Source organism: Argopecten irradians, chromosome 15 (genome assembly GCF_041381155.1).
Source record: "Argopecten irradians isolate NY chromosome 15, Ai_NY, whole genome shotgun sequence".
NCBI classification, from domain to species: domain Eukaryota; kingdom Metazoa; phylum Mollusca; class Bivalvia; order Pectinida; family Pectinidae; genus Argopecten; species Argopecten irradians.
This window is the reverse complement of record NC_091148.1, coordinates 14,034,497-14,048,191: the sequence shown is the minus strand read 5'-3', so window position 1 is coordinate 14,048,191 and position 13,695 is coordinate 14,034,497. Positions and strand designations below refer to the sequence as shown.

At 35.1% G+C, this 13,695-nt stretch overlaps 1 protein-coding gene across 1 annotated transcript; it reads right to left on the bottom strand.

The window, feature by feature from the left end:
* Positions 1 to 1,651: 1,651 nt before the first annotated feature.
* On the bottom strand, positions 1,652 to 13,639 carry LOC138309786 (uncharacterized). Its single transcript, XM_069250996.1, has 9 exons — positions 13,176 to 13,639; positions 9,621 to 9,742; positions 8,082 to 8,740; positions 7,106 to 7,204; positions 6,351 to 6,613; positions 5,645 to 5,731; positions 5,013 to 5,225; positions 4,230 to 4,298; positions 1,652 to 3,723 (listed from the first exon to the last, which is right to left on the bottom strand). The coding sequence occupies exons 1-9, from the start codon at positions 13,281 to 13,283 to the stop codon at positions 3,616 to 3,618; spliced, it is 1,728 nt and encodes a 575-aa protein (XP_069107097.1). The 5' UTR covers positions 13,284 to 13,639; the 3' UTR covers positions 1,652 to 3,615.
* Positions 13,640 to 13,695: the final 56 nt, after the last annotated feature.

Below are 13,695 nucleotides of genomic sequence, written 5' to 3'. Positions count from 1 at the left end.
CCCTAGTTATGCATATTGCATTTTGGGACCAATCAGTTAACAAGATGGCCGACTGACTGACGGCCATCTTGGATTTTGATAGTTAAAGTTTGTTACCGCTATTTCTCAGAAAGTACTGAAGGGATCTTTCTCAAATTTCATATGCATGTTCCCCTTGAACCCTAGTTGTGCATATTGCATTTTGGGAGCGATCGGTCAACAAGATAGCTGACCGACGGCCATCTTGGATTTTGATAGTTAAAGTTTGTTAACGCTATTTCTCAGAAAGTACTGAAGGGATCTCTCTCAAATTTCATATGCATGTTCCCCTTGAACCCTAGTTGTGCAAATTGCATTTTGGGAGCGATCGGTCAACAAGATAGCTGACCGACGGCCATCTTGGATTTTGATAGTTAAAGTTTGTTAACGCTATTTCTCAGAAAGTACTAAAGGGATCTCTCTCAAATTTCATATGCATGTTCCCCTTGAACCCTAGTTGTGCATATTGCATTTGGGGAGCGATCGGTCAACAAGATAGCCGACCGACGGCCATCTTGGATTTTGATAGTTAAAGTTTGTTACCGCTATTTCTCAGAAAGTACTGAAGGGATCTTTCTCAAATTTCATGTGCAGGTTCCTGAAGGGGTCTAGTGCATTTTCGGACTTATCGGTCAGCAAGATGATCGACTAGTAGCCATCTTTGATTTTAATAATTGAAGTTTATTACTGTTACATATCTCAGAAAGCACTGAAAGGATCTTTCTCAAGTTTTTATATATAGCATGTAGTAAAAGTTTGAAAAGCAGGGAAAAGATCCCTCTTTCTGTTATCAGACATAGATCATTCTTTGGTGGGCGCCAAGATCCCTCTGGGATCTCTTGTATGTGGTTCAGTTTTATTGTCTAGTAGGTAAACGATATCAAACAAGTACGATAAAATGCAAACAAACGCTTTATAACGGTTAACATAATCATTGCTTTGCTCCATTAGCAGTACTAGTAATAGGCACCAATTGTAGCTCCAAAGACGACACCATTTTCTGTCTTAAAGTCTTTTGAGCTACAATATTGCAGCTAATCTTATAGTTACCTCCATAACATTATAGCATTTAAAAAAACTTGATTGCATCATTATATAATTGTACAAATTGACATTGTCTGCAAAGCTCTGGCATCTATATAGACCATAGAGTCCATAGGAGGACAGTTATATGTTTGATGGTAACTGCCACACAACGTCAATGGACAAAGGGTCCCTTCAAAATGATCGCTGATGCTGGTTCCAATTATCAAGATTTCAAATAAAGCCTACTTTAAATGGAAATGTATAATTATACCAAATTCGCCATAATTAGTGCCCAGGAAAAAAGTCATATTTTAAATATTTCTGTACTCATGACACATTAATTTGTTACTATAAACATGCAAATACCTTTTAACCTGTGAGAAACATAATTATGCCATGCTTCACATGTAAAAGACTCAAATATTCATGTATTATATATATATGGGATACAATGTAAGAGGGATTACATGTTGCAAAACATTGTTAAATCCATGGGATGGGGGCACTTATACAACTTCAACTCTTCTCCAGAAAAGGGGAGGAGCGCTAATTATGGCAAACAATTTTTTAGTAAATTAATCGAGATACAAATAAATCGGACATCAGATATAAAGTATATATTTTATTTGATAATAATCGAGAGCACCAATGTGTTGCACCAATGCCACAATTCTAAATTTGCATAAGCTGATAAGATTGTGTTCATATACATAGTACATTGTAAGAAAAGGTTTCCATAAATAGAAGAAATATGAAATTGACAAAAAATAAACAATTTTATGAGTAATCTTAATCTATGGGTATCATACTTCATTTTCAGAAATATAAACTTGATCATTATTTCTAATAGATGTCCTGAAGTTAGTTCAACATTATGTTGATGCTACGTAATCCCATCCTTGATATTCCCTGGTTACTATCACTGTTTTTTGTTCATCTATGGGTAATGTCATAGCAGAACCGAAGGCTATGTGTACGACAACAGATGAAAAAGGTAGTTTGGTCCCTTTTGATGTACATCCAAAAAATTGAATATGAGTACAATTGTGGTGGACTGTATGACTTTGAAGTTGGGTTTCGCATACATTATCTTCAAAAGAAGACTGCAGGCCTGTGATTGGTCAGTTTTTCTTCTTGAAATGCCTTCAGTTTTGCTATGATATATTTGATGGATATTACAACAGTGATAGTAACCCCTGGAATATCGAGGAGGGAATCCATGCATATTCTTTTAAACAATAGTACATGGATATATTTCATTGACAATTTAACAGTTAACTCTGAAGAGTCTTTGTATCAACACACAATGTTTATAAAGAAAGCAAATCAGAAAACCATTTGAATATTTACATAATCCCAAAATGATACCTATAAGATAGAGCACTTCATGTTCAATTAAGGGAGTATGTAAGATATTTCAAGTAAAAATAAGAAAACATATTGCACTATCAACAGTCTATAAAATAAGCAACAATAATATTGTAAAATAAGTTACATTAACATACATTATTTGCAAAATGTCACAGTTTAGATATTTAAAATGACATTGTGCTGGGACATCTTTACCTCCGGTCACTGTGACCCCCTGGAACTGAGACATTGTGTATCCCCATAGGGTTAGAGGTATAGAAGGAAGAGACATTTTTTCAAATATTACCTCATGGATAACAGACAGTAAAACAATATCTGATGAGAAATCTGCTCACCAGTGAACTCTCATACTATGGGAGTAGACATCACAGTGAATAATAGGTGTATCACAGTTGAAAGGCACTTTTTAATTTGTCAAATGAGCACATTTATTATATATTATCGCAGAAATATTAACTGATATGTGATGACTAACTGTATACCAACTTCCTTGCTTCTTAATTTCGCGGTTTTCAAAAAAACAAAAGTGCATAAAGATTAACATTCGCAAATTTTAAGATGAGAAATTTTGCAATTTTCATTTGAAACAAGTTGATGATGAATAACATTCGTAAAATTGAAGATTAGTTAATGGAAATTAATACCAATATATAAGTGATGTAGGCATGAATTTGTGGACATAAACTTTCATGAATTTACTTGAGTTGCGAAAGAAATGCATGCAAATTGGTTTACAATACATGCATGATATTTAATTAATAAACCTCCTAAGCCCTGATAATGCATTAATGCATCACCAAGCCTGGGCCAAATGATGCATCAATGCATCACCGAAGTGGTTGCTTTTTCTGCACGTTTTTTCAGCAAGAATACATCGATAATAATATACTCGGTTAATTCCTTCTTAAATGAGGTAATTTTTTGTTAGAAATAAAGAAATTCAGCCAGTTGTTTCAAAGCATTTTCGTGGAAATCAAATTTCATTTATTTAAAGTTGAATGGAAATACTTTTGAATTTAACAGTGCAAGAATTGTGGAAGATATCAATTCAGACAGAAAAAGTTTTGCCAATTCACTTGGATTGTGACATGTTTGCAAAAATAAATTGCACATGAAAGAAATTTATCTGGTTCAATTCATTGTTACGATCAGAAAGTTTTCGTAGACCTTGAAGACATCGATGATGAGCCAGTATACATCTTATTTGGCACCATAGACTTCATCCAAGATGATCCTGGAGGCAAAGGCCACGGCGAAGGCTGCCACAACTCCAAATATGGCATTGTAGGTAATGGAGAAATTAAAAACCTGTAAAACAAGCACAAAAGTCAGCGTTTGGTAAAAACGAACTCAAAAGTCAGTGTTTAGTGCACAAACTCAATGAATACACTGGGATATCAATAGTTGTTCAATGAGAGGAAATACTAATATTTATATCTGTCTTTGCATATTTAAGAATCATCTGCCCTTGCAATTGTCACAAGACATATTTGCAATAAAAATTTCTCCAAAAAAATAATGCACTATGTAATACGTAATATGCGAAGATAGAATACTACAGTAATCCATTATTATTTTTGGGAATAAAGACATTTTAGTGATGCAGGACATGTGGTCATTAAAATTTGATCCTCAAAATGGAGAAATGAAGGAATATATAATCATATCCTTATGAGCCAGACAGCTTTTTGGTCATTCTAAAACAGCTAAACGTCAATTTTCTCGTTTTTTTCCTTTTCTTGTGTCTTTTTTTTTTTTTGTCAAAATTGTGAAAATTATAGGTTGATTACAGGTAGAAAGTACTAAATACATACGTGCATCTGCAGAGGCTGTTGAGTGAGAAAATACAGCAGTTTTAATCTTCCTTCAGTCGGACAGATACACTGAAATAAATCAACAAGTGGCATTTTTTTGTATGTACAACTTAAATACATAGAACTTAAAATTACATATTTGAAAGAAAAGTCATAAACATAATTGTCAGAACATTGAAGCTTTGTTAATGAAAAATAGTGATACTTATCCTGAACTTGCAAACATTCTTATTTAATCTGGCCAACTAACTCTAAGAACCCTGTTTATTTTGAATACTTTTGTTAGTCTTACTGACCAAACCAAAAACTGCCAGTTTCCACTTACTCAGTCAATAATTAAATTCCCTGATAACTACATCTTGATTGTGAGTTTTGCAGACTACTGTTAAGCAACTTTCCTTCACCTGAGATCAAATCTTTTTTCGCAAATTTTGTGATCAAAATAAATATACGAAAGTTTATGTCCGTGAATTGGTATCTTCCACAACTCTTTCACAATTAAATTCAAATGCATTTCCATTCAGCTTTAAATTCTCGAAAATATTTTGAAAGGAAATTCGTGAAATTTAGTAGCCATGAAAGAAAAAATTGGTTCACAGTATCCAAGTCTGGATTATCGCAGGTTCACTTTATTGTGCGTCAACTGCAGATTTTGCACTATCATAACATTTAACCCACCACCCCTCAAATTTTGTAATGATCTGTTCCAGCTTTGAAATGAGGAGAATCCAAATCTATCTGCAGGGGTAAATAAGTTTTATAGAAATCAAACTTAACCCTCACCCTGATCATCCGCTGTCCTTCACCATTGGCCTCGGCGAATGCCGAACACACGATGAGTAATAGGAGGAGCGGGATGATGCACTCGATGACCTCCCAGATGATAGCGTCATGGCTGATCCAGTAGAGGATATAATCCCCACACCATAACAATACAAACAGGATCCAGCTCGCCAGCCATCTCTGGAGACACGTCGATGTGATACGCATCCGGTGCTGCAACGATATACAAGGAAAATCAGAATATCTCAGTGCTGCAACAATAACTTCTTAAATCAGAATATCTCAGTGCTGCAGGGATATTGAAGGAGAAGTTATAGTAGGCACGTTAGTCAGAAATGTAGGATTCTAGTCCACCTATAAAACAGGAGGGAACTAACAAGGATAACACTATCTATCCTGCCTGTCCCCATAATGAGGAGAGGGGGGGGCAAAAAAATCAACATTTTTTTTTTTTAATAATTACTTTTCGGTGGTATCAACATGTAGTGTTAAATACAGTCTTTGTCACTTAACTGACAAGGCATGCTTCTTTGACTCGGTTAGTTTATCATGCAGAAGACTTGAGTTTGGCCAAAAAGTACTCTGAAAAACATGACCAGATAAGATTTCCACAAGATACAGTATGTTATTACCGAGATCTTCCAGTAGCACATCAATAGTTCCTCATTGGTGAGAACAGTATTGGTTAGTGACTTGTCCTCTACAAACGACTCTGGTATCTGAAATAAAGATTTGATCAGGAATTAGTTTACATTATCTAATTGTGTACCCTGGTACATATTCAAATCTCATGAAAATAGTACATCAATTTTTTTTGTATGGAACTGACCATCTGAAAGCTTCAACAGAACAAATGCATAACATTTATGAAAAACATTTTGACATGTGGACATTCAATAATCTGAACATTTTCATCCCCAACCTAACCTGTCTGGATTTGGGAATTTCTTCATTGCTGATTCTATTGTCTACACAATTTGCAAATTATACTTTGAACTTATATCTTAGTTTCCATTCAACACCTTGACAGTTACAGTCTAAAACTAGCACTAACAGCAATAATAATCATATTTGTCATAAAAGATATCAAATGTATTAGGAGGTCGCTATGGCCAAGTAATTAAGATGTCCCGACATATTACCACAACCACTCGACCTTTCATCCACCTTTGGGTCCCAAGTTCAAATCTCATGTAGGCATGCAGTTACAAGGTACTGACCACTGGTTTTTTTTTTCTCCAGGTACTCTGGCTTTCCTCTATGCACGTCCTTAAATGACCTTGGCAGTTAATATAACATTAAACTAGTCCAACCAAACATATGTATGACCAACTTTACCTGTGGATTGTACTGCACAGGATCTCCATGTCCAAACTGAGGTTCTCCAGAGTGGGCGTGTCTTTCTGAGTGGGCATGTATGGCTGAGTTGGCTTGTCCAGCTGAGTGAGTGCTTCCCCTAGAGTCTCTAAATCTATTTGGCTGATTTCCAGAATGCACTGACCTAAGAGTCACCTGGGAGTTTTCAAATCGGTCTTCACGGAGAGAACGGTCAGAAAATCCTTCTCGGTTTCCATCATCGTCCCAAATAAACCACTCTGACTCTGAAGGAGGAAATATACATAATATCTTAAAAATTAATCAGAACGCCTATAGATCAATGCAAATCTAGCAAAATGACCTCACAATGTAACAGAACCAAATAAAATTTCCATGGATTTTCAAATAGTAATAAGCTTGCAAATATATATATACAGTGTATATACCCTGAAATGTACAGATTTCAGTAGTGTTAAATTTAGCACTGTACATAAAATGCAGCGTGAAAAGCACTAAAATAGGTAGGTTTATTGCAGTATGTGGAGTTCAATAATTCAATATTACAGAACTGAAATGGACATTTCTTCTAGAATTCAAATATGATAAAACAAAGCAATATGAATTGGACCTACATGTATACAGTGTAGATCACTCTCTTGGAAACTGGAGCCATTTTTTTACAAGCTGAGCATTTTGAAATGAAAATGACAAGAATTATCTCCCCCTGATTTATTGGGTTTGATGCGGTGATTATTTATGGCACATGAAATACTTACTGCTAGATGCATTAGAAATGAGATCCATATCCTTGCTGCTAACAATCTCCATGTATAACTTGGCATCATGTTCAAGGACCCTTTGAAATCGACGCACACCTGAATAAGGAAATGAAGCTTATTGGTCAAAGAAATACAAATGCTTATCATATTTTACCACCAATAATCCTCTTTACCCTAGAAAAGAATAATGGGATTTTACGGGGTCAGGTCTTCTTCAATACAGTACAAAGGCCTTTGTTATTTTAATATCTTGTAGTTCGATTTCAGTAATGATAATGAATAAGAGGCTTTACATATCAATTCATCAGATTAAAATCTATGATTGTTTTAGTAATGATTTCAGTCATTTCATCCAAAGCAAGATTGACACATCAATGAACTAAGTTACAAGCCTAAAAGTCTTGTTAAAAAGGAAAGGGGCATATTGCCGATGGATTACCGTAACATGATGAAATTTAAAGAATAGTGACAAAAATCGAAACAGAAATTAAACCAAGTGTAATTATACACTTATTTGTTTGTCACTTGCGAATCACCAAGGTCATCACCGAGGTCATTCTGAGTAACTGTAGCAGCTGGTGGCTACTCTAGTGAAATACATTAGCTCAGAAAGCATATAGGTTACATTGTCGGAGTAGCCATATGTTACTACCCAACTATGATAATTAATTTACATTGTCACTAAATTGTTAATAATTTTATAATCTTAGCACATTCTTTCATAGTGGGGCTAATGAAAACAAATTAATTTTGCAAAATACAAATTTCTCATAATTTTGTGAGTGATCTTGCTCATAGATTCACTGATATTGCTAATAAATGAATATACACTTGAACGTATATATTCAAAACACCTGGATTGCAAATTTATATATTCATTTGTTTAAAAAAAAACGTAGACAAAAAAAAAATTGTATATGTGAAAATAAATTTGTTATCAGTATAGTGCATATAGATCTACCAATGATCTTACCTATAGTGTGTGTTCTACACACAGACAGAAGCATACAGCCGACAAGTAAATTCCAGAGAAGGGAGATAACTGAGAAGGTCATATGGGACGAATACATCACATGACAGATGACAGTGTTTATATCCAGTTTCTGACAATGTCGAGGGCCAAATGTTCCGTATCCTACATAACCGTTGATAACCACTGCGACCGTTCCTAAAAATATCATCAGTCCGGCGGCACTGATTTTAAAAAATGTTCTGGAGTGTATCCGTACACTTTCCACAAAGTTACGATTACTGAAAAGTTTCCTCGAAAGTTTATTTGAGTAAATTCCAAGACATATCCAACTGAAGCCCAGAATCAAATTCACAATCCCTGTCAGTAGAGATGTGTCAGAAAATTTCGACAAAATATCATAGACAGTGTGTATAGCCCCACTCACTGTGAATGTACAAGCTAGCAGAATCGTAAAAAGTTGGAGAAATATTGCCAGGCATTTTGTCTTTTTGTTTGATTCATGGCTTTCAATTCCCAAAATATGTACAAGCAAGGTCCATGCCCATCCAGGGATACGATTGGAGGACATCTTGGATTTGTCTCCGTTTGCCTTTCGGGATTCAATTGAATTATAAAATGTTTCATCTATGGAACGAAGAAGTCCGTTATTTGTTGCTGTTCTAAAAATGAATAAAAAAAAAAATACAATAAAAACAAAGAAATGAAATAAAAAATAAAACAAAATAAATCTCAGTTACTATAAATATGTATTGAAATAAAATAACACTTTATTTATTTAAAACGAAAAGAATCCCCGCCCATGCAAATACCCTAAGTCATTGCTATTCCCAGTTTACTAGTAAAATGAAAACTAGATAACCTGTCTATAAAGACCGCTTAGGAACAAAAAAACTGGTCTTTCTAGTCAAGTGGTCTTTATACACAGGTCAAATTGCGTTTAAAATGACCATTTGGAAACTGGAAAAGTGGTCTTATTAAGCAGGTGGTCTCTGTACAGAGGTGGTCACTAAGACAGGTTTCACAGTACCTCTTGTGTAATAAGGGACATTGAATAAAAAATATATTTTAAGTACTTTTAAAATGAATTTTGTGTATTTAATTCACCCTTTCTTGACATGTAAAATCTCAAATCAATGTACTAAAACAAATGTTAACAAAACAATAATACCTAAAGTTTGTATTAACCTCATCTTGATATCTTTTTTAAGCACTCTTTTACTGAAATTCCAATTAATGCCAAATTACAATTATACAGGGGGCCCGGGTTTGCACTGGGTGTTCCATAATTGTGGTCCTTCTCAGATAAAATGGGGTCCCCTTTATGTAATTGGAATGAGCTTCCATAAAAAAAATGGAGTCCTTCTCATTTTCTAAGCTTAGAAAGGGTATGAGGACACAGCTTCAATGCAAACCTTGAGGGGACCGTGGACACCATTTTATCTGAGAAGGTTTTCTGGAACACCCAGTACAAACCCTGAACACTCCCCCTCCCCTACCCAACCCCAGACTCCCTTAGGTAAGTGATTCAGAGAAATATACCTGTCCCTCAGTGCTGACTTTTGGTCATTAGGAGAATCTGCGGACACTTGACCACTGTCCATCTCATCACAGTTGACACTCGTACCACTGGCCTGTCCAGTGTACACACTGGTCATTGCCTTCTGAAAGAAAGAGTAATTACTTAATATTCTCAAAAATGCACAATCCATGTAAATATCATGAATGATATGTCACTTTCGTCTCTTCCATCAGGGCAATCCAATAAATAGACACAAAGGGCTATAGCTGGCAAAACACTATATAGCTATCCATTTCATCGTCACAGTCTTAATGGCATATCATATCTCAGTCTTATTTATTTAACAACTCTTCAGCAAATTTCTGACATTGTATACCAACTTATTTTTTTGACTATTTAAATTCCAGTTTCCATGCCGAACAACTTTTCACACCAATTTAATTTCAAATTTTTTAATATTCATTGGAAAATGTACTGTAGATATGGATATCTTCATGACATGATGTTTGAATTTTTTGGTGACATTTTTTGCGCTGTGCATATATATATAATTCAATGTCAAAATTTGAACTTGTGATATGTTCACCCATGTACATATTTGAGGAAATTAATAAAAGCAAATTAACCTAAAATATCCATGTCACAAATAATTCCACTTTTACAGTACTGGAGGGCAGATATTTACATCCATTTTCTTGACTGATTCTCACAGTTATTACTCACAGATTTTAAAGCTTATTAAAATCCATGTATGAATGTTATCAAGCAGAAAACTGGTTCCCATAATGATACACATGTACCTAATGTACCTAAGACTAGAGGATAATGCACTTAATAAGATAATGTATTATTGACTGATTTCAGATCTAACAACATGAATCCCCTTAAAGGATATTGACTGTAGCAAAATAAACAATCCAATGACAGATTCACGAGAGATATCATTGATAACTGTAAATAAACAAACATATTTGATAAAACATTGTCATCCTACCTGTTCTTTGTGACTATCTATCTTTTTATTTCATAATATACTGTACCTCTATTTATAAGTGCATATTTGCTAGAAAAGTATTACGGCCCATCTACTTCTCTTACCGAGCAAAAATGAACATTATATATATTACATACAATGTACATGTACATGTATATGATACAATGCATAATAGTATTAGATATAGATCTGATGTTTTATTCATAAAACTACAAGCCTATGCGGATGAAATTAGAATGTAGGCAAATACTGTTAATTAACAAAGGTGTTTTTTGGATTTCTGACAGAAGGCGGGATTGGGATAGAGAAAAATTAAAATAAGAGGGAATAAGGAAACGCTCAGAATGGGAAGACACCAAAGAGGTTACTTTGTGTGAGTTACAAAGGAAAGTGAAAAAGGGCGGAGAAAGGAATTTGAGTTCAGGGGAAATAATACTGTAAAAACCTTACCTACAAGATTAATTTGTTTCATTCATTCATTCAATCTTTAATTCCTCTTATAGAGATTATACAAATAATAAATTCAAAAGAAATACAAAAAATTACAAAAAGAAAAAACTGATTTTTCCAGCTATAAAAGTTCATGAATTTCAAAAAGAAGAAGGGAGAGCCAGGCGTACATCTACATGTTCACGTCGCGAAACGTTAATCCATTCTTTCTTATTGTCTTACGTAGTGTGTAGCCATTTTGTGAAATTGTTCCTCTATGTCTTTTAGATGATCATTGCGTTGCCCGAATAGAATCTGTACAAAGCCTTCATCTGACTGACTGTCTAGTAGTATCAAACATTCAATACCACATATGTCGAGGACATCAGTCATGAATTTGTCTCTTAAAGAATGAGTGACACGGCACTGTGTCAAGTAATGTCTAATGATGTCCGTTCGTCCTTTTCCCCATTTTGGACACAATTCATGGTTATTTTGAGGTTGATATGTCTACATCTTTGAAACAAAGAGCGCACATGAAAGATCTGATGGGGTTTGTGGGTGAATATCTGAGTGTGGACATGTTTAAAACGACTGAAATCGCTCTCCTTGTCCATCCGATCGAGCCATAACTTCGTTTCGAGGTTCCTAATAGCAGAGTTTACAAAAAGTTTCCAGGATATCTTTGATGGAAATTCTGTCTTCGATGAAATATAATTCTCTAATAAATCCATAAGATTATATTTATTTAGGAGTTCGCAGATGTCGGGTATAAATCCTCGTTGTTCCGGAACTTCATTACTAAGGTAAGTATAAAGGTGAGTCAGGAAAATCCTTTTAGAAAGAAAATTGCTCGGTAATTTAGTTAGTCAAAGTAAAAACTGAAGTTTTCGTCTGTCAACTTAATACGGAAAAGGCCAATCATACTTTCAGATATGTCCGACCGTGTGCGCGCTGGGAAATCTTGGATTTTCCGAGCCGCTAAATGTTGAAGCCTGGAGAGTTTTTCACTGTCACATATTTTGATATTGATCCATGTTTCGCAGCCGTATAACATAGATGGTAAAATGACTTTCTTGTATAATTTTACAGATGTAATGGGGTTTAGCCTACAGCTTTTGTGTCCAACTCCACAAACAGAGAAAAGTGATGCGCGACCTTTTTTGCAGCTTTTTTCTATTTTCTTTGTGCATGACAAGTTACTAGTTATTGGGATACCTAAGTGTTCGTGGACATCCTTAACTTCCAAATCCACACCAGACAATGTCCACCTATAGTTATCGACGTTAGGACGTCCACCAAATATCATTGTACAGCTTTTAGTCGCACTGAATAGAAACTTCCACTGGGATGAGTAGTTCTCGCAGATATCAAGAAGGTATTGCAACGAACGCGGTGATAGCGTCACTAGCGTTATATCGACGGCAAGCGTGGGGTTGCCACATTGTAATGAGTTTAACGGTGCACCAAGTTTCGAATCCGCCAATTCATTCAAAAGGTCGTCGATGTAGATTAGGTAGTATAATGTGGACAGAATTCCTCCTTTCCTCAATCCGCGTTTCATGTCAATCCACCGGGATTTGGTACCGTTCCATAGAACAGTGCTTTTCAGTTCTGAGTAAGTATTTTTGATAATGGTAAGTATTTGTCCCTTTATTCCTTTTGATTTCAGTTTTTGTATTAGTCCCACCTTCTGGTGATTATGACGTCACAAAACTCATGTCAAATGATGACGTCATAATCACCAGATGGGACTAGTCAACAGTAAATTGTACTTTACCCATGTCGTTTTTTAATATTGAAACTCTCGTATTGGCAGCGTCTTTTTAGTGTTTTGAGAATCCTGGATTTGAACCCCAGTTTGGCAGTGCATTTTCTCGCTCCTACTTATCTATGTACTATATGTAGTGAGTATGACATGTTATGTTTCCATCACCACAGCTCTTATAGGAATAAGGAGATGGGGTGGAGATTAATATATTGTAACTTAGTATACTAAAGATGTATAAGTGCCAGTAGACCAAGACAGCAAAATTTGAAGGGATTTCACAAAAGCAGGAAAAAGGAAGTATTTAGAATATTAAGAATACTAATGTTATGAAATGTTATAGAATAATGTGATATTCGGAGTTCAATATGATAAACTTATTACTTGTGATGACGCCGATGGTCGATCAAGTTTGAAGTCTTCTTCATCATGATCATGTTCCAGTGATTCATTCCCCAAAATACAGCTTGTTGATGAAAATTCGTCCATCATGAATTTCTCAGATTCTGATTATTATCTGGATGTAAACTGTCATGTGCTTTTTCCTCAAAACTTCAAACACACTGTGAATAACATGCTTCACAAACATGTGACATGCTTTGCGGATGTCTCTTAACCACCTCAAAACATCGTCTGCTTAGTCAAGCCACTTTGGCCCCCTCCCATAGCATTTTTCAAGACTACCAGAATATGGGAGTTATTTCCCTTGCTTGGAAAGCTCTGTACTTCCTGTATCTGCACCTTTATATGATTAACGCAAAGATACGAGTTTAAGCTAAGTCGACTAAAAGAAAATGACTCCTTTTAACTTTTCTGATAAAAACTTGTATTTATGCATTTTCCCATGCTGGTCTGAGATGCGTTTTTCACTTAAAGCTACAAAGGGATTTTCCCATCTAAAAAT